General features: G+C 38.1%; 1 protein-coding gene across 2 annotated transcripts in view; it reads left to right on the forward strand.

The window, feature by feature from the left end:
• Positions 1–12,203: 12,203 nt before the first annotated feature.
• LOC121864393 (E3 ubiquitin-protein ligase arih1-like) overlaps positions 12,204–27,713 on the forward strand; it is a 35,698-nt gene continuing 20,188 nt past the window's right edge. Inside the window, exons 1-7 of one of the 2 annotated variants that reach the window (XM_042363415.1) lie at positions 12,204–12,533; positions 17,970–18,119; positions 19,606–19,710; positions 19,871–19,936; positions 20,207–20,422; positions 24,105–24,326; positions 25,543–25,673. In XM_042363415.1, coding sequence (XP_042219349.1) covers positions 12,321–12,533; positions 17,970–18,119; positions 19,606–19,710; positions 19,871–19,936; positions 20,207–20,422; positions 24,105–24,326; positions 25,543–25,673 — 1,103 coding nt within the window. In that variant the 5' untranslated portion in view covers positions 12,204–12,320. The remainder of the gene's footprint in view (positions 12,534–17,969; positions 18,120–19,605; positions 19,711–19,870; positions 19,937–20,206; positions 20,423–24,104; positions 24,327–25,542; positions 25,674–27,713) is intronic. The other variant, XM_042363416.1, reaches the window with a different exon arrangement.

Genomic DNA, 27,713 nt, shown 5'->3' on the forward strand with positions numbered 1-27,713 from the left:
TATATTTTTCTCTTCTATATATCGATTTGTCCTTTCTAGGGTTTTCTATCTCCCCTTCTCCTCCTCCTCCTCCGTCTTCTTCTTCTTCTTCTTCTCCTTTCCACCTATCTCCCACTTCTCCAATATCTCCCTCACCCTCTCATCATCTCATCGTCTTCTCCCTCACATCCTTCAATCACTTCCTTCCCTCTTCCTACTTTCTTTCTTTTCTCCTCACCTGCTTTCCCATTCCTTCTATAATCTCTTCCTATCCCATTTCCTTACCTCTTACTTCCTTTTTCTCTCCTCTCCCTTTTCCTCATATCCTCCTCTCCTTTTCACCTTTCCCTTTTCTCTCCCCTCCCCCTCTACCTCTCCCCACTTCTTCTCCTTTTCTCTCTCTCCCTCTCCTTCTCCCTCTTCCTCCCTTCCATCCCATAAGGAAGGCTAGTGTCCGGGACGACCTCGACTCCACCCCCTTCCACGTAGATAATTACACCCAGCCGTTATCACCCCACACCATCCAGAGACAGACAGATAGACAGACAGACAGACAGATAGACAGACAGACAGACAGATAGACATACATACGGACAGACAGACAGACAAACGGAAGAATACGGAACGTTAAAAAAAATTAAATGTAACTGGAAATAGGTGTGTGTGTGTGTGTGTGTGTGTAATAGGAAGAGTGTGAAGAGAGGGAGAATGTGATGATAGAGGAATAACTGAGATGAAAAGAGAGAGAGAAGGGAAGTAGAGAGAGTACAAGAAATGATTACGGTGGAAGAGGAGGAGGAGGAGGAGGAGAGAGGAGGGAGAGGCAGAGTTTGGCGATAAAGGAATGACGAAGGTGAAGAGAGAGAGAGAGAGAGTCAAAACATTAACCCCTTCACTACACGGACGCCACTTTTATTTGGTTAACCCCAGATGTTATTCGGTTGAGAGGCGACCCCGTACACAGAGGGTTTAATAGACCATCACCCTGACTAAACTATCTCTTCTATCACCACGTACCATACTATTATTTTCCACTACTAAACCAATTAAACCAAAAAGGAGATATTTTTCTGAAGGGTTTATATGTTTTTAGAAGTTCCTGTATTACGTAAAGATAAGACAAGTGTATCAGCCAACCTAACCTAACCTAACCTAACCTAACGTGATAAGAGTGGCTGTATTCGTAAAGGTATCTTATTGACTTTGTACCTGTGCGAAGGTATATGTAAGGCTTCCCTGATCAGGTACCATTGTATTTTTTTTTTCAATCGGTTTATAATAAAGATGGCTTCCTCGATACTGTTATAATCTAATTTATATGCAAGAGAAACATCTACTTATTGTAACCTTCCCATTTCAACTTACAATGTAAAGGGTTTGTTGGTATTGTCATCAAGTTGAGGGTTTAAAATGGGACTTTATTGAGGTCGCTGCAGCACACAGACAATGCAGTATCAAGCACCACCCATCACAATCGGGAAACTCGTATGAATACACTGGTCATTAAGATCGGGAAGTTGGTAAGATTGGATCGGATGTCCCCCGAGTGTCTCTGGGATATCCTGTTGGTTATCGTGGGATGTTAGGAGCACTACACCACCAGGCGGCTGACCTTTACCATAGGGAGTGGGTAGGAGGGGGGGGTAGTTATTGAGGGATGTAGAGGTTCTTGAGGGAAATGAAAAAGTGAGAAGGTTTTGTTTTATAAAGGAATTGAGGATTTTTTATGAATACCTCCTTAAGGTCAGCTAGATGTGATATTCAAGGCATAGAATATACATTTTCACTAAACGAACTTCATACCTGGTCACCACACAATCAGCGACCCCTGTTGACCTCAGTGTAGGGTACATGGTCTACGAGGCATTACTGTCATTCCCGTTTAGAGAATCCGTAATTAGATCTGTCTCAACAAATCACTCAAATTCTTTAGACAATAATCGAGTGTGCATTTGCCTCGTATATTAAGGCCAGGTTATATCACCTGCAGAACACGACGCACGACTACTGATAACACCATGAACTCGATTATTTTATCTGTTTTTATCTTGACCTGACCGTTGCCCCTCCACCCCACCTGACGACGCCCTGAGACCTACGACCTTAACAACGTTCCCAGCGTGTCGTGAAGTAGGACCCCTGTAAATGATTGTATCCTGCCGGGGACCAGGATATGGGTTACTACTCGTACGCCAACAATGCAACGTGTGCGTCGACAGGAAGCAACAACGGGAGGAGGAGGAGGGGGAAAGAGAGAGGAAGCGAGAGGCAGAGGAAGTGGGAAGGAAGGAAGAGGTGCACAGGTGAACACATCCGCCCACAGGTTAATGGAGCCATGGGTGTTCCTCCCTCAGGTGAGGACCCCACGGCCGCCCACACATACACAAAAGATCAGCAATCATAAGGGAAGTTGTTTGTGACGGACAAGAGACATAACTGCTGGAGCATAATGCAGACGAGAGGGACCACCGTCTTTGTTGGCCTCGCACCGACACACACACACACACACACACACACACACACACACACACACACACACACACACACATCCCAAGAGATGAAATCTGACCCTGTACTCATAAAAGGTTTCTAATAAAGATGTAAGAGAACGCATCCAACTGCGAGTCAAAGGTAAATTATCAAAAGCTCGTAAGTCAAATTTGCCCCGATGAAATAAGTCGTTAAATCATCATTAGATTCACTTAAGATATAACACAAAAATAGACTCTTAAAAGTTAATATGTTAAGTCAGTGAGAATAAATGTCTTGTCAGTCAGTCAGAGATAAAATGACTCACAGAGCTTAGGTAAGAGAACTCTACATTGCCATCACCATGCAGCACCACGACACAAACCGGAGAATGCTTAAACAAAAAATCGTAAATGGTTTAATTCCATGTTGCATCGCATTCCGTCTTTTAGCGGAAGCCCTGTGTCCGGGGTGAAGCGGAAGGAAGGAAGGAAGGGCTGAGGAGCGGAAAATAACTGGTCAGCGAGATAATTTGATAATAATGGAGATAATGGAGCAATGATAATGACAATGGTGGCAGCACGCGCAGACACGCCCGACCCGCTGATGAGGGCGTGTGCGTGTGGGTGAGGGCGTGTGTGTGTGTGGGTGAGGGGCGTGGTGTGTGTGTGTTTGAGGGCTTATGTGTGGGGGAGGATAAGGGCGTCTGTGTGTATGTGTGGTGAGGCGTGTGTGTGAAATGATTTTAATTTTACCACAGACAGTAGCTAGTTTATTGTGCATCCCATACTCATCCTGTGGGCGGTAGCGCAAAAGGATAACAGAGTAGAGGTCACAAGGTGTGTGTATAAACGACCCCAGTGATCAGGATATTGTGGCACTGAATGTTACAGGTATATTTCAAATATGTTGTTTACTTCTGTACATAGAGAGTAACTTATTCACCCTTTCACACACTCACACACACACACACACACACACACACACACACCTGATTCTCACTCACACACCCTTCATCCTCACTCAACTTCCGCCCCCTTCATCTCACCTATTCCGGGTCATATAAATATTTCTCTAGTCTAGGGACAGACAGACAGATACTTGAAGAGACCAAACCTTACTTACCTTTTAAAATTTACAAGAAACCAGTAGAAAGTAATTTAAAAAACAATATAAAGTTTAATGTCATCTTATAATTTCCTATACTAAGCATAACCAGAATCTTGTCACAGTACCGTTAATAAACCTCGCTTTGTTATGGCTCTTCCTTTTAGAGTACCGGTTCCCACCCTCACCATTGGGACTGTTCTATTCACCGGACTTACATCATTTATTAATTGCTTCCGCTCCTTCCCTTTGTTTATTTTCCAGTTATTTTATATGTATCGGCATTTTATTTCCCCAAAGTGTATCCCCAATTTGTTAGCAGACGAGTATAATAATTTGGCCGTGTGCACGTCAGGCATCAAAGGGCCATCTTCATTACAATATAGACAAGGCCTTGTTTTGTATCTTAGTCTGTTCTTTAAGACTATTATAACTGCAACTGTCACTATATGTTCACGCTCATTTATTAGTTAAAAATTCATCCTTATGAAGTAAATATCTAATAATGCTTTTGAAAATCCAGCACTAATTGATAAACCAAAATTATGAACTAAATATATTCGTCATCTGTAACTCTCAACCAGTATATTTTATTCATAAGACATAATTATTAAGTAACAAACTATGATAGTTAGTTCTCAATCCAGTCTTGTTTTTGTTCATAAGCGTTAATGACGAGTAATCAAGTATTATGTTATTTATCAACAGTTTTACTAAATCAAGTATAATAAGGCAGTACGTTTACTACTCAGTCTTTTAATTCACATTCCAGTTATATTAATTCATGATTATCATCAATGACTTAAGAAACAGTATTATTACCTCTGTAGCCAGCATGTTTAATTCATGGTCTAGCATTATAGGGTTAAGATCTGGCATTATCGCTTTAACATCAAGTATTACAGGAAGGCTAATAAGTCCGGCTGTTCATTACGTGGCACCGTTCCTCCCTCCTTCCTTTACCGGGCGCCACAACTTCCCTCACACAGTCCCTTCACCACCCTGAGTAAACCCTATCATACCCGGCCAATAGGACCTTTTTACTTTGCAGCAGGCGCGTATGATAGCACCTTATGTTTGTAAAGCTATTATACGCTAAGGGCCAGTCGTGTTTTCAAGGAATATTCACTCCTATAATATTAAGTCTTAAGAATCGGAGTTTCAGGCCGTAATGACTTAAAGATTCAACAGGTTTGCGTTTCCGACGAAGAAAATTCTCTTGTCCTCCCCAAGGACCCGCGGTCTTGGTGAGTAAGCGACCAAAATTTCTCATTTCAGGAAAAAAGGTGAGAATATTACATGAGGTGGACCTGGCGTCGGGAGGGTCGAGTTCGGGGTCTTTTGTGTTGCGTAATGTAAACAAACTTTTGTGTTTACGTTGAAGCAATTTAGTTTACACGGGAGCTAACTTTTGTGACAGAATGTTGTTTGTTCGGTTCTTTCACCGTGAGGAAGTAAGCTGGACTTAAACACAAGTTATAATTGAAAAATGTTCAATTACCAGACATTAATGATTTAAACTCTGTGTGACGGTATCATTTCAAGAGACCGCCTCCTGCTTCACTAATTTTAAATCACATCCCGAGGTTTCCCCACCACCCCTCCTCCCACCTTTTGTTCAGCTACCTCCTTGATTTACTCATTAAACCTTCTCTAATGTGTGAAGAGGCTTAGGAAGGAACAATCTTTTTTTTATATAAAAGACATTATTTTTACATTTCTAGAAGCGACCCTGGCCACAACTATATTTCAAAATATACTATTGAGCGGTCACTTAAATAACAGAATTGAAAGTCGTATAATTAAACAGTAATAGGATTCATTTATATATAGAGTTGTATCCCTTGTTTTATAATAATTGGACTAAATGATTTATACATGATAAAACTTAATGTACTTTACTTACACTGTACTATATCAATTCATTGTGGAAATGTCAGACCTGGCCCCGCCCAGCAATATGGCGTATGGTTTTGTGATTGGAATGTGGCAGTATTCTCAGGGAAGTAAATTTTAGTCAATTTACAGCATTTCATTATTATCTATTTGTTTTCTTCATGAAGTTACGCAAAAATTTTAAAGTCAATATATCATGCCAGACTATGTAGTTATCAAAAGAGTGAATAAAGATTTACTTTTATTTCATCTGAAGAGTAAAGCAATCAGTTAAAAAAGACTCAAGATTGAAGCTGAACAGGAGAGATTTGTGTAAAAGGAAGTCATTTTTTAAGAACCTAACCTAACCAAACCTAACCTAACCTAGCTTAACCTAACCCTCTTAATCTAACTTAACCTAAGCTCTCTTAACTTAACATGTAGTGAATCAGGGGGTACATCCTCAGAGTCGCCAGGAAGTTTGATGTGCACTGACTGAGGAGACGTCTTCTAAGGATTGTGTGGATGTGGGTAATTTTAGGACGCCGAATAAATGCTGGTATTGCCTAAACTGTATAATAAAAGTCAACGAGGCTATTGCTGAAAATAAGGGGAAGAGATACTGTACTTAGATCCTCACTAAAACTGGTGCTGATAGGATAAAGGGAGTAGTTAAGAGGAGCTATGCTCAGGTTGAGGCAGCGTCACAGGAGGTGACTGAGAGATGTGTAGGATGAGAACAGCCTGGGGAGGACGTCGGGATCGTACTGTATGGAGTACCTTAGAGTTAGTCGGAGGAAACTGAAAGTATGAAAACACTTAACAGGATGAGAGAGATTTCAAGATATCTGTACAGAGGCTCTGAACCAGTCAGGTAACCAGTCAGCTACACCTAACGAAGTGAAGAGGCTAAGACAGAAGCAGGATAATAAGCCCCTCCCCTGGATAACATTAGAGAACAAAGTAAAAATAGAAATTTATCCGGCAAGCAAAAAAAATAGCATTTTGGGACATATTCATAAGTCCTGATCGCAAGGTAGTCCAGAAAGAACAGAAGAGCGCAGAGAACTCTTGATTCAATGAGAAACGGGAACGAACTTGTGTGGGTTTTATACTAGGAGAAAGTAGTGACGGCAAGTGCGTCAGTACAGATCCAAGGAGCAGTGAGATGCCCTCCACCCCCTAGACCTTTAACCCAGGGGTAAGCGCGCACCTGGGCCACACCCTACAAAATAAATCCCCAAGGACAAACCCACCAGCACTAGTAATACAAGCAGACAGTTATACATGAGTTATGCGACGGTTGACTATGTTAAGAAGAAATCTCAGAAGTTCAAGAGATGGGTCGAGACATAATGAGCTAACCTCCTTCCCTCTTGGAGCTAATACTGAAAAATGGAGGGTGATTCTCCTGACCATATATTTCAATAAAATTATGTCTAGTTTGAGTGGTGGGCTGGTGGTATTTTATTTTATTCACGGGTGTGCAAAACATGTTTGTGTAAGCTACCCACCTACGTTTTTATGTTTTCTATGATTGAAAATAGAAAATGAGCTTCGACGGGTATCTTACTTAATTTTATAATATTTCATTATCTAAATTTCGGCTGGTCATCTTAGAATAAGAGGAAAACCTGAGATTGATTTTCTAATGCTTGACAAGAGGCTCAGATACATATACAGTATCTTAAAAACTAGTTTTATTTTCGCCTTAGCTTTGTGAAGAAATATCATTTTGCGTGTGCAGTTCTACTGGAAATCAGAACACGGTCTTGAATTTTAAAGTTCCAGAAATTCTACTTTCTAAAAATTATGTAAAATTATTTCACCTAACATTCACGATACTCACCCTGAGAACGTACCAGATGGAAACGTAAGACCGGGCCATTTTTTCGTGATGTAATGCTCCACCAACACGAGAGGACACGTCTTCAAGCTCGGCAAGATGTTATGTAGAACGATTAGAATATAAGAAAATCTTTCACAGAGGGTGGTAGGCCTATGAAACAGTCTTCCAGCCTAAGCTGTGTAGTAATTAACAGTACTTACAACCTCGAGGGTTGACTTACAGAGTCAGCTGGGAGGTACTCTAGCTGATGAGTAAGCTAGTGTACCTGTAAGAGAGGGAAAGATTTAGTATTTGTTAAGATCACACTTTTAATATTCAACCAGTTTCTTTCCTCAGTTTAACATTGTAGATAAATGCCACAGGATCTCAGTGTGGCATAAACGATAAGGGGAGAAAGAGTGAGAAAATAATACTTAATCCCTTCCTTATACTGTTTAAATCCTGTTAACCTATCGTAACTTATTTCAAACCCTAACACCAAGGGGGGCAAAGTTTAATATAGTAAAAAAAATCCTTCTGTGTTCTAAAAGTTGATTAACAGGTTTATTATCATCAGTACGTGTATGTTGGCAAATCAAGTTCAAGGGTTAAGGTAGATGAAGAATAGAAGGTCGCTTATAGTGATAATTTTAACAAAGCAGCTTAGTAGAACCTTTCTTTCCGAGTAAATGTTCACCCATGGACACATATGACTGTAATAAATGTTGGTAAAATTGAATTAAAGATTAGTTAAGTCTGTGGAGGATTTGATTTTTCCTGAAATATCCATCCTAAATATAGAGGTTTTCCCCTTGCCCCTCGGTCATCCTATCCCAGGGAAACAAGCAGAATTTCCCCAGGCCTGGAGTTAACATTGCAGTAGTCTGACTTTGCCTCAAGTGATGCATCAGCTCTTTGTGATAAGGCAATTTTAATTCAATTAACCCTTCGAGGACGATGATAACCCCTCGAGTACGATGACATTCCCTTGAGTACGATGACAATCCCTTGAGTACGATGACAACCTTTTGAGTACGATAGCAACCCCTTGAGTACAATGACAACCTCTCGAGTACGATAACTTAAATATGTTTTCACCTAAACTCAGACTTTTCTCAGTCAAGGGGTTAGCTCGCCATTTCTCTTACATATAACAATACTTCATATGATTGATTAACTATTTCACCAAGATTATACCATACACCAAATAACAGTGCTGCTGTATCACATTAAATGGACCCCTGTGACGATTTTCTTGCCTTCCACACCTGCAAGTCAATGTGAAGTGAGGGCTGAATCATTAGGAGCACCTGTGAATCATCTGGGATCCTTATGAGTACCTTGGGTCATCTGGGATCCTTATGAAGACTTTTGAGTCATCTGGGATCCTAACGAACACTTTTGAATCACCTGGGATCCTTATGAGCATATGAAGGGTGTCGGGACGTCGGGAGAAACTGCACTTTATGATGTCTCTCAAGAAACTGACGGAGGAGCTGGTTTCTCTCGTTTACAAGTCCGTCAGTAGTGAAGATGTGATCCGATATTCTTTGTACGTATATAATACTTAATTACTTTTATCCTCTTCACCACTGATCGACTCGTTAGCTGCTTGGGCTAACACAGGCCAGGAATCCAATGCTCTGTTTGTTCATTTGAGGGATAACAAGCATTGCATTGACTGGGATAATGCCTCCTCTATATTACCTTGTAATTCAATTGATAGTAGGAACATCATAGAATCTAGTCTCATTAAACATACCGAAGCATTCAACATGAATTTGAGTAATGGCATGTACAAACTGGACAATTTTGTAATTAAGAAGATTTGTAACCAGGTGAGAAGGTTGGGTCACCTAACCCTCTGATCTGACTACCGACCGTTGCCGTGCTATTTAAAGATTAGTAGGGTCATTACCTAATACCTGACCATTGTGGACCTGGTCTCACCCTCCTCTGTATATATATACACCTTGTTTTGTACTTATCTTTAGTCTTTACTCACCCTTGAAGATGTGAATTACACGAAAGCGCTTGGGAACTTCGTGTTTTCTTCTTTACTTGTGGTTATTATTTATTTTTGCAGTAGGAACAGGGTGTGGGTGATAAACCAAACATCCCCCTCCCAACCTCTTAAAAATGTGTTTCTTGAAATTGAGTTTGATACAAATATGTTTCTTGAATTAAAGCGATGCTTCTTGCATTAAAATGTTTTTTATATAAGCAAAAATTAAATAAAACAAAAGTAAAATGAGATAATTCTTTAATAAATAGTTGTTGGTTTATAAAATGTTTAATATATTTTAGCCTAAATTAACCGTTTTATGTTGTTCTCTCAATAAACAAATATTTAACTATTTACCTAATAGCCACCCACTAGGAGTGACTATGCCTAGCGAAGGAAGCCAGTGGCCTGTGGAGGATCCCTTCAGTGTTCTCGAAAATAAAATTTCTAGGGCTATTTTGATACTCAATACTGTTCGGATGATCATGTATTACCTTAGGTTCGTTCTACATGATAATTTGCCAAGTGTGTACTGTAGTTATGCCCCTTCGTGTTCCCTCGTGTTGGTGGGGCGTTTCACTTCCAATCAAGACTTTAAAACTCTTGCTGCCCTGGCTGGAGCCTTGTCTGAAGCGTTAATCCTGAGGCGAGGTAGACATTTTAGTCCTGAAAATTTAGTTTTAATTGAGAAAGAAAATATCATTGGCGACGTAGTCGAACTGACATCCAAAGTCACCAAGAAAATCACTGCCTATTTAAAAATCATGTGTAGCAAAATCGGTGACATGAAATTTTTAAGTCATCATAATTGATCCCATCATTTAGATCTCTACTTTCGAGGGATGTTTTCCCAAGCTGCAGACCTTTTTCAGACACTTCTTGGAAATTACGAAGTCAGGGGATGAAGAGTCCACCTCCATGGTCAACTTGGGTCCTGTGAATCTGGGATTAAAGTAAGCCTCCAGGTTGTAAAATACTTCCTGTGAGAATGTTTCCTGTCCCTGCTCAATTTGCTTCATCGTCTTGAAGTATAATTCCTGTTCATTCTTTGTAAAATTGTGAATGACACAATTGTATTTCAATAGTGCAGTTCCCATTTGTTGAATAGAAAATTAACACCACTACTAATACACTGTGAGTCTTCACACCAAGAAGAGCCCCTTACTCCCCCGTTGAATAATACACAGCCTCTCCCAGCCGACGATCACCCGTTAACTATTTAATAGTTACAACATACTTCTAGGGTTACAGCAGTAACGCGCGTATTTCTCAAACTCTGTCATAGATTCGAGACTGGCCCGAGACACAAGTGCCTGGGAGGGTATTTTCCAATTGCGACCCTACCAAACACCACAGGATTCCTCCGGGTACTCCTGTGCTTGACAATAAATTTCATAACCAAATTACGAAGGTCCGGACCAACCGTCTGAACGGTTAGTGAGTTGATAAAGGATGAAATAATTTTACAACATGCTGTTGTGAGGGTGTTAGTGGGACACTGGCAACGCGCGTATATCTCACGAATGTCCCCTGTGTTCGATTTCCGTGTCGGGGCATGGTTTCTTCGGGTATTCTGATTACTTTTTGTATTGTATCGCCAAAGCGATAAACAATAAATAAATAAATAAATAAATAAATACACCTCTGTGTTAAAGTTCTTTGTCACAGGTACATTGATAGACTCGGGAGCAAAGAAATAATGTCCTTCCAGCTGTAACTGTAACTTTCAACCTAGTCAAAGGACAATGATCACTGTCAAGAGATAATACAGTATATCGAACAAGAAAACAAAACAACTGAGCTGGCTTGCAAAAGTCAGGGTCATGAAGTGGGTCATTCCTCGATTACTAATAAATTCTTTGAAGCTCAATCAAGCGTCCATCATTCTGTCACTTTATGTAACTTCCTGACAAAACCCATGACCCTTCAGGCTTTTACGCCCTAAATGCATAAGTCATGAAGGCAAGCATGAACTACGCATGCTTCCCAGGTGGACTCTGTAAACGTTTTTACGCTTCACCTTGCACAGGATGACAAGGGGGTGCCCAATAAACTAGCCCCCTCGGGGACAAATATATAGAACAATAAATCAAGCGTGATAATAACTTATAATAAACTGAATATTTGTACAGAAAAGGGGATAAAGTGCTTCCTATTTTCAACATATATACTGTAAACAAACTGATGCCTGACTTGAGTTGCACTATGTTATTCATACAATGTAATTATATAAACGGCAACACCAAAGCTATAAAGATATTTGTCTCATTCTTACCATGTGAATAAAGTAGCAGCCCCATTTACTCCAGGAAAGGGATTAATTCTGCCCACTCTTACAGGGATCTTATCATTGGCTGATTATGCCGTTAGTTGCAACACCACTTACAATAACCAAGCCCTCAGTGCGCAGTAACTTAACAAATTCACCTTGAAAGTGCAGTTAACAGCTAAGAAGAAATAATCATCAAAATCTGATATACTTTGAATAAGAAATTGTATTAAAATATTCCTTATATGACTCATGCACTATAAATGTTTCTGCTGTAATATATCTTCCATTTTCTACTACACTTGCCTGGATCCGAATGCTTAGACTTCTCTCTTTGTACAATCTACCATATAAAAATAGAATTATACTTTGCTTCACCTAATGTTATTTATGTGTGTTTTAACGCTCATTTTTTATATTAATGTTATCATAGTAAGGAAATAATAACGAGGTTCATTCAGTACTTATAATACACACAGTCAATAAATCCGAACAAAAACATTTCTCATAGCGCAAGACTAGAGATGCGTTCTAGATATATATCCCTATGAGTATTATTTTTATTAACATCTTCTAATAATATATAAACAAATTCACAGAGCTGAAGATCAATTATTATAGAAGATACGAAAAAAAAATAGTTAGTAAGGTAATCATTGGAACGCATTGATGGAGGCCTTGTTATGTGACGTCATTCTTACAAACAGACAGAGGAGAGAGTGAAACAGTTCCAGTATATTACAACATTTAGCCCCTCTGGAGTGTCTGGAGTGGCGGAGTTGGGAGTCATGGATTCAGATGAGGAGTATCTTTATGACTGTGATAGTGGTAATGAGTCTAGTGGGGATGATGTGGGGCTGGACTTCGATATTGAGGGTGATGCAGAATCAGGAAGCAGCAAGTATAGAGATACGGAAGATTACCCTTATGAAGTGCTTTCAACAGAGGATATTACTAGACATATGATCGACTGTATTAAGGAGGTTAATAGTGTAGTTAATGTGAGTATCAGTCGTGAGAAATGTATATTCCTCACTCCCTGACATAACATCTCTCGTCTCCTTACATATCATAGGGTGTAAGGTTGGTTTTTAAACTACCTTTCTGGCATTTCACAGTCCAGTTAACTTGTTTGAAAACCATATCTCATAAATGTAAATATTTTAACATTGTTTCAGATAAAGAAATGTTCTTATAAGTGATGGTGAAGGTGTTAAATAAAGGGACTTGGAGCTTCTTGACAGAATCTTTACTGATTTATTTGTTTGTGTTGGAATGTGTATACAGCCAGGATGGGAAAACAATGAAAAGTTTATTTATTATTATTATTATTATTATTATTTTTAGTAATAAAAAGTGGAGGGAGAGATCAAAAACATGTCTTTCATATTTGTTCTGCATCCTTTTGCCAGTGACTGTAAATAATTGAAACTTGATGATTTGAACAGCCAGTTATATGATAGCAATTAGCACTCTTAGGTAGGGAGTATTACAGAGTGTTGGTAAAGTTTTTCTGTAAAATAGAATTCAACATAAAGACATCATGGTGTGATAAGTTTTAAATTGGATAAAATCATGGCTCACAGATAGAACACAGAGGGTCAGCGTATATGGTGTTAAATCTGGTCTTTGTTACCAGTGGGGTTCCCCAGGGGTCAGTACTGGGCCCACTCTTGTTCATAATCAACATAAACGATCTAGATACTGGGATCAGCAGTGACAAAGCAAGTTTGTAGATGACACCAAGATAGGGTGGCAGATTAATTCAGGGCAGGATGCAAATGCACTACAAGAGGATTTAAATAAACTGCAGGAGTATTCAGAAAAATTACAAATGAAATTCAACACCAGCAAGTGTAGCGTACTTAATATTGGAAGAACAAATACTGTCATTGTATACAGCCTTAACAACATCAACCTAGAGAAGTTGACTTGTGAAAGAGACTTAGGGGTACTTGTAAGCCCGGACCTACGGCCTAGAAAACAGTGCGTTAATGTTTGAAATAAGGCTCATTCGCTAGGCCACGGTAAGACGCCACCCTCCGGGAGGCTCCACATCGTCTCACTGTTCAGTCCCCAAAGCTTCTTCTTCCATCAATAGTTCATTAACGGTGTATGTAAGTTCCACCATGTTTTTCACTACAACGGTATAGAAAAGTATATTTTTTTAGCGTTAAACTGCTATTATTTTATTGTCTAATCATCACTACATATAACACCACCCATCATCACTACATATAACATCATCCATCATCACTACGTATAACACCATCCATCATGACTACATATAACACTATCCATCATCACTACATGTAACACCACCCATCATCACTACATATAACAACATCCATCATCACTACATATAACACCATCCATCATCACTACATATAACACCATCCATCATCACTACAGATCGGTAAAGTAGTTTCCGAGATTCTCGTGTGGACACACACACACACAGACATACTTCTTTGTTTTATATATATAGATAGATGGATATCAATTCACTGGAGTCGGTGCAGCGAAGAATGACGCAAATTATTCCGGGACTTAGAAACCTTCCTTATCAAGATAGGTTAAAGAAACTAAACTTGCATTCCCTAGAAAGATGAAGAGTGTGGGGAGATATGATAGAAGTATTTAAGTGGGTGAAAGGAATCAATAGAGGAGATATAGATAAAGTTCTTATAATATCCGAGCAGGATAAGACTCGTAGCAACGGATTTAAGTTGGATAAGTTTAGGTTTAGGAGGGAGATAGGAAGGAACTGGTTCACAAATAGGGTGGTGGACGAGTGGAACAAGCTTAGCAACTTTGTAGTAAGTGCTGGAATGCTGGAAAGTTTTAAAAGGAGGCTGGATAGATTCATGGATGATAGAGAGTGGTAGTAACTCTCGACAGGAGCTGCCATGCACAGGCCAACCGGCCTATTGCAGACTCCTTATTTTCGTATGTTCTTATGTTTAATACCGGTAGGCGTCAAGTCACTGCTACGTTATATTCTATAAATGGAAACAATGAATTCATCCTCAAACAAAAGTGGCAGACAGCTGATTTTGGTAAAGGAATAGATAATGGCTACCACCAGAAGGAATTGTCCAAATTGGTTTAATTTTTTCTACACACTCATATCATGATAGTAAACACAAAAATGGAATCGACAATGCATAGAACCTAATAGAACCTGACCTAACATACCCATAGGTTGGGTTTGTTAGGTCAGGTTCTATGCATTATCTGTTAATTTATGTGTTTAACAACTTTCCTTAATATTGAGGTAGATATACATCAGCAATGTCGAGGAGCAATACGTGGAAGCGTTCACCATCATTTATAGGAAGCGTCTCTTGAAGAGGGATTCAGCTAGGTAAACAACAAAAATGGCGCCAGTAAGAGAATTGTGAAGCGGGATGGGGTAAAAAAATAAAATAAAAAATAAAATCATAATAGAAAGTTGTTGTGTCTTTTAATATATACTTAAAATCATATAAATAAAATAAGTAAAGCAAAAATAAAGAAATCGACAAACATCTTCTGGTGGAAGCTGCTATCTACACCTTTACCGTTGATTCTATGTCCATTAGATACAAAATTACCCATAAACCCTCTCATATGCCCTTGTAATCCAATTCATGGTGGTGGTACTCTGGAGTGTAGTTCACAAAACACAAGAAATGTCGGTTAAGATTCGGAAAAGGTCAACGACGGATCTCTTTATTTAATTGTATTTACGGAGATAGAACACTTTCATCGGAAATTTATATATCGAGTTTTTTTACTTCAATTTCAGGTTTGGTGATTTTGTTTTTTCTTTTGTCTGGTTGGGTTAGTTTTACACACCAGTAGGAGATAGACGGTTAGGTCAGGTTATTCTAGTTTCTGTGGTTAGGTTATGTTAGGGATTTGAGAGTCATTATGCTTTAGACGATATTTTTATTTAGCAAAAATTTATTTCCTCCTCCATTTTGGGGATTTTCTTGATAAACTGAAGAACTATTGTTCTATTGAAAAAGTTTCCTAACTTTGCTCCTTAACTGAGACACCTGTTTTTAAATATTGCACGAGTTCTTTAAAGTTGTGTAATAATTTAGGTTTTGTTTTGTAATTTTTTTTTTTTTTTTGCATGTTTTTTTACTCCACAATCTGCCTCTACTTCAAAGCTCTGCCCACTTTGTGTGGTCAAAATCACCTCTTTTTGTTTTAAGTGAAATTGAAAGTAGAAAAATCTAAATATCGATTTCCGACAAAAACACTGGAGAGTATGGAGACTGGAGAGTTTTCTTTTTTCCTTCCTGTCTCCCAATATTCAAATCAATATAGAGTTCCGTGGTTAGCCTTTTCGGAATCTTTACCACATTGTCTATAGAATGACAAAAATACAATACGATGTTCGTGTGTATGTACTAGCTACTATAGGAAATTTTTGGGTAAGTTCGTTTTTGTTTATTGTTTTGATAACCTTTTCTGCAAAAGTATTATTAAAATGTCCATTAATTGTTCCACAAACATGGACGAATAATTTAGGCATGAAAAACAACATTCTTTGATATAGTTTTTAAGGCTGAACACAACAAACACAGTGAGTGCCATGGCGTGACTGAGTGAAAACCGTTAAACGCCACCGACGAGTCAAGTGATACTGTACCTGATAGTTCTGAGGATAATGTCATGTCTTTCTGTAACATTAGGCTACATTTATGCCAAACTTTAGATTCCCAACTGTTTTTAGAAATAGAGGGAGAGATTGCTTGTGTGGGTTGTTCTTGGTATCCCTTTACTGGTGATGTAGTGAGTCTCATTGTGTATGATTCTCTTTCACTTTTACAACCCAGTGCTGTAATAGAATTAGATTGACAAGAAGAAAAATTGCAGCTGGTAGAGATAAACTGGAATATGGTTAACTAGGATATTATCATAAGCATGCTGTAGCTGCATTTATTTACAAGCCAGAATGTGATGTAAACATACAGTGTCTCACGATTTTGTGTGAGATATGACCCAATGGATGAAGGATTTTGACAACATTACTGAGACAACAGGAGTCGCGGTGTTCATTTTGAAATTCATCAGACCACTCTTTAAAGATACTTTTTGGAGCGAGTGTACAATCACATAAATGTATGATGTCACGATTTCTAGAAACTTTCATTCAGAAAGTGGTATCTAGCTACTACCAGACACGCTTTTATTTTTTCAAGGCAGTACGCAATTTGGTGGAATAGTAACAGAAATTGATAATTAAATGCTAAAGCAGTTTTTCATAAGACTATTGTAAGAACAAATCATGTACAGTAGTTAAAATTTTAGTACTGTATTGTATATTTTGAAGTGAGATATTATGACATTCCATATTGTTCTAAAAATAAAACAACTTCTAGTCAAGGAAATAAGCCATATGCAGAATATTCTACACCTAGAAGTGTTATTACTAGCTTGTGTTGCTGTATCACATCGGGCTGGCTGTCCTTTTTTTCCTGCACGCATCTTCTTCCTCTTTCAAGAATTGGGATATAGCTCTTTTATTATTGCTACTGGTCTTGAAGCCTTTTCCTGAAAAAATATGAGAGAATGATGCAAAAAAAATGTTAGGCAGCAAGAAATTGGCTCAGGAGTTCATTAATACAGTACAGTATACTGTACAGTACCATCTTACTACAACATCGTCCAGTCACTCGCTTACCACTCATCAAGTTAATAGATATCACAGTGACATCACTTCCTAGGGAGTTTGTACATGACTTATAAGACAAATTCAGATATAATATAGCGGCCTTAACATAAACAGCTCTGAGTAAACCCTTTTTATTTGCGGGGATCGGGTTGCAAGGGATGGCGGGAATAGACAAAACCGCGAATAGCAACTGTATACTACCTTAGTGCACTACTGTATACCTATACCAAACAACTGACTAGCCACAGTATCACTCATTCCCTCTTTTAACTTATCTAATAATTCACTTTCTTTGTCAGGGTCATCACTGACTTCTGCCTTTTACGTTTCTCTCCACTACCATTACTTGCACTGACACTAGGCAGCCTTTTAGGGGCCATTTCACACAGAAACACTAAAGTTTTGCGCACAACACAAGAGATGCTGCGTTGCAAACAATGGTTGAGCACAAACAATGGTAAGGAGAAACTGCGGGCGCATGGGGGTGACTCACTGCGCTGCGGGATTGGCTCGTAAGCTACCCACCACCTGTGTACCGCGAATAGTCGAAACCACGAATTACAAACCCACAAATAACAAGGGTTTACTATACAATGAGGATTCTCTGTACTGTGTTTCCTTTTGTGAAAATAAAAGGAGTTGGCAATTTCAAAAGATTAAAGGCTCTCTTAGTACAGTATTATTAAATCTTGTCATACTATATGTGATGTACAGTGTACTTGGTGATCAATCAAGCTTATATAAACTACTGGCAATTATTTTACAGATTCCTGTTACTACAACGAGAATATTACTGAATCATTTTAAATGGGACAAAGAAAAGTTAATGGAGAGGTTCTATGATGGTGACCAAGAAAAGTTGTTCTCAGAAGCTCACGTCGTCAGTCCATTCAAAGCAACTAGTAAATCCCCAAAAGTAAGTACAATAGCTACTGTAAGAAATAATATTCATTATGTAATTATTGTTATTTTGTACACATGTTCTTTACAAAGTATATACCTGTAGGGTATTAGTTACTGAAGCCTTGAATCCTATCTACCAGTACAGTATGTCACACTCCCCAGAAGTAATTGATAGGCTTTTGTTTATTTCTCAATGAAGTTTATATTTTATAAAAAAAAAATATGCTACAGTATAAACTTATTGTGAAGTAGGCCATTAATAATCATGAACAACCAGCTTTACTATGAAGATGGTAATATAGCCCCTGGCCCTATGTAAACAGACATGTGGCTGCACTCAGTTTCATTATTTTGATCACGGTGCATCTCCTGTGTGAACAAAATTTTTTAACATTATTACCAAGGTTATTTTTAGTTTAAAACAAAACATAAAGTGTCCATTAAATAAAAACATGTCATCAGGTAATCTTCCACATACAGTATTAAGAAAGGGTAAATATGAGCTGGTGTTGGTGTATACGTCTCCTCTTATACTAGAAAAATACAGTAAAACCTCTGTAATCTGGCTCTATCAGAAATCTGGCACTTTTGAAAATGTTTAATTATTTAGAAAAACAAAATATTTCTATGCTGCTGGATCACAAAAGAAGACAACCAAAAAATAATATAAAACAAGAATGATCCGGATGATAACGTACAGTATACATTTTATTGAAAGTAAAATATTTAGTACAGTAAGTCCTCGCTTAACGTCGTGGTTCCGTTCGTGAAAACCGCGACGTTAACGGAATCAATTTTCCCCATAAGAAATACAGTAAATAAAGTACGGGAGTTACGTTCCCCAGCCTCCCGTTGCCCCATAAAATACATTACACATACTTTACATAAATTCAATGGAATTTTTATAGAAAATAGTATATATTACATACATCCAAAAAACTAAAAAAAACTAAATTATTTTGCATTGTGCTCACTGATGGGTGGAGGTGGAGCAAGTGTGTGGTGGGTAGTGGAGGGGGGGAGGGTGGAGAGTCACTGAGACCCGGAGATTGGCTCCTCCTCCCACTCTGACTGGGTGAGAGAGGGTGACGCACTGTATAAAGTAGTCCGTGATGACTTTATACCGAATCGGCGGGACATTGTCCGAATCATGGGTATCTAAAGAGTAGAGGTGTTATAACGAAACAACGTTGTCGGGGGCAACATTAAACGAGGACTCACTGTAATTCCAATAGAGAACCCCCATATCCCTTGCAGAGATCATGCAGTCATATTTCAATATTAAAACTATTTTATAATCTAAGTACTGTACTGGTACATCTTGGGCACTCCAAAGGGGCTGCAAAAACAGAACCTGGACCCCAGGCTTGTGTGATTGTACTAAACAGACGTGTTTGTTCAATTAACCAAACCTGAAAATTAATCCCTGAAATAGTTAATTCTTTTATACCACTACTCTGAGACCCAGAGAGCAGCAGTTGATAACTTCAGTTTATCAGAAAGGTGAAGGCTTAGCTGTCTACCACCGTCCATCTAGGAGTGCTGTACTGGGGAAGGGGGACTCCTTGGAGGGAAGTCCCCAAGATTCAGGAAGAGTGCATAGTGTAAGAAAGCCATGGATAGAAAGTTGCTGTCATACTGTAATTTTATATACCTTCTAGATTTGTTCAAGTATATAAAACTTAGATTAGTTGTGTACTGTATATTGTTAGTATCAAACTAGATTGTTTTTTTTTTATTACTTATATATTTTTTTTATTACAGGTACTTGTTAAAACCAGTAATGGAATGGAAGAGTGTGAAATATGCTTCCTTAATATGCCTTCTGCTGTAAGTATGTTTATTTTTGAGGAAACAGTGTACAAGTACTGTGCTGTAGTTTTGTAATATCTTTCACAGCTTCTTCATTATTTAAGGCTGAATCCTAAGAGTCCAGTACATGCATACCTCAAGTTGAAGTGCTGTCAGAATGTTAACTTTTTATTTCAATGTTTTTTAAGCAAATCAAAATGAGTTGTTCATTTTTATTATAATATTGTTTTCATAATATTATGCATTGTTTTTTTATTGAAATTTATTTTATCAAAACCTTGCTTTCAGATGATGACGGGTATAGAGTGTGGGCACCGGTTTTGTACAAGTTGCTGGACTGAATACTTAACTACAAAGATCATAGATGAAGGCATGGGTCAAACAATCTCCTGTGCTGCTCACTCCTGCTCTATCCTAGTTGATGACCATACTGTAATGAGGCTTATTGTAGATCCTAAAGTTAAACTCAAATACCAACACCTCATAACAAAGAGTTTTGTTGAGGTAAGTAACACATGTTGCAATAGGTTTGTGAGTTTTCTGCTATTCATATTGAATTGGCACTCATACCAAGTACATACAGTTGTCCTACCCACTGTTATCATGATTGAAATTTGTCAACTTTCATCCAAATATAAAAATATATTTTTACATTTTTCCAAAATCATGTAAGGTACAGTATATACTTACTGTTGTATCCCCAAATATAATTGGTAAAGATGTGACAGTTGATTGTGATGGAATAACACATTATGGATCGTGTCCAGTAGAGTTACTTCTTGCGTGATGGCATTATCACAAATAAATTTTATATTTCATTCCAATACTCTGAACATGATACAGTATTAAGTGTTGAAGGCAAGAAAAGGTGTGCTGAAAATGTAATAATAATAACCTAAGTTCCCCCAGGTTCTGATGGACGAAATATTGCTTTCCTAATTCTCACGAGGACAGAGTGGATGAGATTATCCACCACCAAGTATCCGGAAGATTATTCATGTCATAATCTTCCTTTCTTTAACAGTACAGTATACTGTACAAGCGAGGGAGGTTATGTTAGAGTGTAGTAGAGGTCGGCAAGGAAAAAATGGGTGGTAGTATAAATTAACAAAAGCAACACACTAAACCAGGATATAGTGGAGATATCATGATGGTAGGCGAGATACTGTATATGATAACATACCCACTCATTCTATCTCTTGCCCCTACCTCACCTAGTATAAGTCTTTTAGCCACCTCCTTCCCCCTATCCACCTAATAGTACTGTACCTTCTAGTCACCCCCTAGCCCCTACCTCACCTTGTATAGTTGATGGTCAAATTTTGGCCGAGATGTGTTTGCGGTGTTTTGGCTGTTTTCTACTCAAGTTGTTTCATATTGAGTAAAGTGTGATATCTAATATATACATGACCAGTAACAGAAATATGTCATTTTTTTATGAAGTTTTGATTCTTAAAGTTCCCACGTCAGTCAGTTGCTGACCTGACAGTCACCTGAGGTTTACTTTGGCCATCACTCAGTGACCCAAGAATCCTTCCCTTGCCTCACCACTGAGATGCAGTAAGCAGATACCTCTGACAGTTCCTGTGTGTGAGAATTACAATGTCATTGGAAAGACGATTAGCAACATCTGACAGTTGGGCCTGGCTGGCCGATTCATGTAAGACCGTCGTGATGTCAAGATCACAGAGGAACTGTGTATACCTTGTGTTAGGTCATTATGAGATTGTAACCATAAATTATTTACACCTGCTGCCATTGAGATTATTGACAGTTATAAGCATGGTTCCAAAATCTGCTACAATGGGTTTATGTATATGTACAGTACTGTACTAATACCATGCATGCCACTCACACAACTAATTTGTGGTGAAAATGTGAGAAAAGATCCAGTGTTCGCTGTCAGGGCAGTATGACGACAAACTTTGTTTGATTATTTTACGTTGTTTGAAACATTTAATAAGATGCAAGTATTTTCATTTCCAGTTCAGTGCCTATAATGCCATGATATTGTATATTTGGTTTATCAATCTGTGGAAGTCATGTATTGTCAGTTAACAATTGCCTTAAACTGCATTTGGTTTTATTACTTTATTTGTTAATGGTATTTCAGTAAATTGTGAACTTTTTCATTGTAAAAATTTTGACTATTTTCTGTTCCGTTTTTTTTTTAATTTTGACTTTATTTCCGTTCACCCAAAATCCGACCCTTATAAACTCCTGGATCCGCCCCTGGTGTGTTAACTGACTGCCATCATTTTCCACTCTGCATAGCAAAGGGATATTTGATAGAGTGAAAATGTACCTCTGTGCATCTAGAAGGTTCTTGTTGATTGCTGCCCAGATGGAAGTACAGATACTGTAACTCCCACATGTTTCAATTTATTCTCTTACAATACCATTGCAAAAAAAAACTTGTTGCAAGGAACAAATGTGTATTCCTTAAAGTTAATTTGTGATAAATCAAAACTGTGATATATAAATTTGTGATAAGTGAGGGCTACTTGTAATTGAAATGATTAACTTCCTCCAGTTTTTCATTCTTCATCATAATTTTACAGCTTACCAGAATTCACAGCATCATATTCATTCCTCTTTAACCCTTAAGCCCCGGGTTAGGATGCCGCTGGCAGTACCCCCCACCAGGAGGAAAATCGAGAAAAATCAAAACTTTTCCAAAAATAATTTTTACCTTTTTAAATGATAAAACATTAAAAAATAAGCAAGGAAAACTATATATTGACCCTCTAGAAACTTCCCTGGCAGCGCTGAGGGAGGGAGGAGGGATATAAGAGGACAGTGTTGTTTTGACAGCTGTCGCTCGTGGTCACCTACACACTTAGCTTGCCTTTGTGTCCGAGATGACTAGTAATGCATATATTTACTGATCATAATACTTATTTGCTATAAATAATTAATTTAAAATATTTATTTGCATTATTTTTCATAAAAAGTGTTTGCAACACACACAAACGCAGTCAGTCGCCACGTTGTCTTTGTGTTTGGTAGAGCAAGTAATGAATAAAATAATAATAATTTCACAAGTAAATACTGTACATTTATAACATAATCATAGCAATTATTTTCAGTAATACTACATTACAATACAACTACAGTACACTACTTTTAGCAATATTACTTTGATACAACATGATAAAATGGACATACAATGGAAATGAAACAAACAAAAGTAGGTAATTATGTTCAGGAAGCTTCCCTGTGGTCGAGCGTGTGGCGTGGCAGGCAAATAGTCACACTGGACCCAGATGACCCGCGCTGGGCGTTGAAACAGTGGCGGGAAAAGGCATGCGTCTTAGTACGTCACCCAGGGCGCGCCAGTCGGGTGTCTTAATACGTCACCCGGGGTGTAAGGGTTAAAACCAATTACCCTATTCTTTTAACTTTTACCTTCAGTTTCACCGCCTCTTACAATTCCTGAACATTGACCTCAGACTACCCTCTCTCTCTCAATGATTCTTAAACAGCAAAACAGAAAAATTATAAGAATTTAATTATGTTCTTGCCTCAATCCTTTATTCATTTCAATGCACCCTCATAACCCTTTTACTCTAACAAATGCCATTCTGATCCTACAGACTACTTTCACTTAATCATTCAACTGAATAGTAAATGTACAATTCTTGTGTATTTGCTTTGACCCAATTTTTTTATGCATTATAGTGGTAGAAATAAAGTATTATTTTACAACTTACATATTTTAAGGTACTCCAGCCTTGCTGTAAATCTACACATGTTACCTGGGTGCAAGTTCATTGACATTTTTTCTGTACATGAGTGGCTTCCGTATCCACAGCTATTTCTAGTTTTCTCATAGCTTTACTTTTTTTTTTTGCTGAGTGGTGCATTCCAACTCTTAATAATCAACTTCTTTTTAGGCCTTATGGTTTGAGCTGTACTCTAGCTAAGGCAATTTTTTTTTCTGCCAAACATTAGGTTGAGACATAGAGAGTCATCCAGTACAAAGACATTGATTATATTGATATAACCAAGGTACCACATTAGTTCTTGGTGGAAAAAATTCACTCCTTTGTGCTTGTTAGTGTAACTTATTTTTTTTACAGTGGCTATATAACAGTCCCTAAATAATAATGCATTTGCTTAATTTTTTCTGGTATCTTATGTATACTGTATTAATTAATTTCTTGTGTTTTTTTTTTTATTACAGTGTAACCGACTATTACGCTGGTGCCCATACCCTGATTGTAATTATGCCATCAAGGTGCAATACCCCGATGCTCGACCTGTTATGTGCAAATGCCGTAATGTGTTTTGTTTCAACTGTGGTGAAAACTGGCATGACCCTGTCAAATGCCACCTTCTTAGGCGCTGGATTAAGAAGTGTGATGATGACTCGGAAACCTCCAATTGGATTGCTGCAAACACAAAAGTAAGTTAGTAGATTGTGAATAACAGTGATAGTAATTCCTGTCCAAGCTACAGGCTGTATTCTTACTGACCCAGGTGATTGTAAATCAGTTGTTTCTATGATGAAAATGAGGTTGCATTCCAGAATACCAAACTACCGTATTTTGACAAATATAAGCCACAGTATGAGTTTTGTACAAAAATTATGGTGAAGTAAATATGATTTAGTGTTTTATTACTACTTTGAGGGTTTTGGGCACAGTAGGTACAGTTCACTGAACTTCATTCTCATTAACAAACTCACAGGTAGATGACATGCACAGTGATGGTGGTACTGATGGTCATTTTGACTTAAGGTGAGGTAGTTATGGTGGTTGGGGCCGGTTAGAAGTGGTATTACAGTAGAGCCCACAAGGAATTACGGTAATACTTATGGGTATTCTTGAGGCATTACTAAAATTTGTTTCTGACAGTAGCCATTTCCTCCTCTTTTTTTTTTTTTTTTTTTTTTTTTTTTATTCGTCAAAATACTGTGTTACAATAAAAGTCTTTAAAATTCAGCTTTTGTTGAATTACACTTTTTTTTTTTTTTTCTTTAATGAAAAAGGGTGTGGCTTATATTCGTCAAAATACTGTGTTACAATAAAAGTCTTTAAAATCTTTGGTTTCTTTATTCAGCTTTTGTTGAATTACACTTTTATTCCAACTGAGGCCTCCCTTGTGGAAATCACCTTCATCAAAGCATGTTAAAATCTGTTGATCTGATGAGCCACACCGGGGGAAGGAGACTAGTCCCTCCTTCCTCATTGAAGAGGAAGGACAGAGGAATATAACATTGAATAACTAGTAGTAAGATTGAGATGTAATGGACCTGCTGAAAATGTGTGCAGGGATATTAGAAAGTTCAATAAAAAAAGTTTTTTTGTGTGAGATTGATGAAATATGTGTAAGTGTAAACCAGAAGAGACAAGGGAGGACAAAGTGGACTGCATATTCCACAAGGAAACCTATTTTGAGTGTTTTGTGGAGATTTGCCAGTGTGTACCAAAATGTTTGATGGGAACATCATATCTGAATTAGTCCATAGGCTCCCTGGAACCAATAAGTCCAGGACTGCAATAGGGAGATGAAAATATATTGTTAAGAAGTGCAGAGATATTACTTTTTCAGCTTATTAAAAAGACAGACTTTCTTTTAAAAGGATATACGTATACCCTAATGATTATTTTGTATTTCAGGAATGTCCAAAGTGTAAAGTGACAATTGAGAAGGATGGAGGATGTAATCATATGGTGTGCAAGAACCAAAGTTGTAAGGCAGATTTTTGCTGGGTCTGCCTTGGGCCGTGGGAGCCTCATGGATCTTCATGGTAATTCTCTCTCTCTCAATATGTATATATATATATATATATATATATATATATATATATATATATATATATATATATATATATATATATATATACATATACGCATTAATTTTCACTTTACGCGCCCACGTTTACGTGGTACCCTGCCGAAACTGGAATGCTCACTTTCCATGTGTGTACCCTTTACGCGAGAGCGGCGCGCAGGGTGCGCACAAGGTCGCCCAGTCATCAAAACATTACCGAGTTCTTCACCCGCCACCCACCACAGCCGCCCAAGTCAGTGATAGTGATAATTATAGTGAGGATATGGACTTATATGGACTTTGAGTTTGACAAAGAGGCCCTGCAAGCCTCTGTGGTGGATAGTGATACAGGTGAGGGCCAATAATCTGCCCTCTGCCTCGGAACCAACCCCCATCCCCGTGTGCCCAGCCATCTTTTCTACTAATGTAAGTGTTAAAAAACCTAATATTATTGATATTTCTCTTAATTATTAATTGTGTGTGCATACCATCATAAAATTAAGAAGTTATTTTTACTACAACATAGTTGTGTGTCGTCAAAAAGTGGAGTTTGGGGGTCAGCCCGGTCTCTATTTCAATTAATCCCATATGTTATGTTGTTCACTTTACGCGTTTCTCACTTTCCACGGTACCCTGTGGGTTGAATTAACCGCGTAAAGTGAGGGTTCACTGTATTATGAATTTGGGTTGAAATGAACAAATGCTTTGGACTATGATTTATTCTTTGATTATTGACAATATTTGTATGCGTCATGGTATATAAGGGGTCCATGGTTGAAAAAAGTTTTAGAACCCCTGCTCTAACCTGCTGTGAACCTTTTGGGATATGAAACTCAGTGCACAGTGTCCCCTGGTGGATACAAGGGTGTGGGATCTTACACAGCCTAAAATTTGCACAATCAGTTGATATTTGGCAGTGGAGTCCTTGTGCAATATGACTTGCATAGGAAAAGCATTTTGCTAATAGCATTGTGTAATTTGCAAAACCAACAAATTTTAGATGTTAAAAGTTAGGTTTTTTGCATATTTAAGGAGATAATGAACAATTTTAAGTCATCAAGTGTTAAGAAGTCAAGAATCATTCACCAGAGCAGCCAAAAAAAAATGTTAACTCAGAACGCTGTGTCATTTTTGTCTTAAATGTTTTATTACATTACCACCCTTTTCCAAGTGTTCTTTGCATAAAAGCAGGCACACTGTACTTGATCCAGTCAGCCAAGTCAAACTGTCACTTTTTATGATCTTATATTGTAGTACTTCAGTTTTACTTTTTATTCTCAAGTCTTTGGCTTTGTAGTGTTTTGAGCACTAGTGAATTCTCTGTAAGAACTGCCACTTTTGAGAAACAAATGACCGGCTACGTATTATTTTTATTATTATTATTAAACTGATTGGTAATACTGTTCTTGGAGATTTACTATTTCTTGAGTTACCGGCCCTCCTGCCTGCTTCAGGGATCACAACATTGTCTTTTTGTAAAATGGCAGGAGGCACATTGCTGTATGAATCTGGTAATTTGGTAGTTTTTTGTTTTTGCAGAGCATTCCATCAATGGGAGGCATTTGTCTTGGGTGTTTTAGGGTATTGCATCAAGGAAATGCCCATGTCATGGATGGAATTGGCAGCTCCAGTCGTGGAGATGATGTTGGTGAACACTCGATCCCTGTTTCATCATATTCTTGACGAACACTATTTGCTACATCAGTTGAGATTGCCAGCATTCAATCATATAAGATACAGAAACCCCTGGTATGTAACATGTTAACTAGTGAACGTATCCTTAATACCACGTGTATCTTCAATGCTAGGTAGATAGGCGATGGTGTCTCATGGTCTCCATTGCAGCGTCGGCTGGTGGAGGATACCATCCCATGGTGCCTTGATTTCACAACATTCAAAGCCGGTTACACGCTTCTGAGCAGAGTTTGTGTCTGGTTGATCTAGAATTGATGGTCCTTCTAATATCATGCTTACCAGTGAATTCAGAGATGAAGGAATACAGTCATCATGACAATTT

The sequence above is a fragment of the Homarus americanus genome, unplaced genomic scaffold (assembly GCF_018991925.1).
Source record: "Homarus americanus isolate GMGI-L3 unplaced genomic scaffold, GMGI_Hamer_2.0 scaffold43707, whole genome shotgun sequence".
Classification (NCBI taxonomy): domain Eukaryota; kingdom Metazoa; phylum Arthropoda; class Malacostraca; order Decapoda; family Nephropidae; genus Homarus; species Homarus americanus.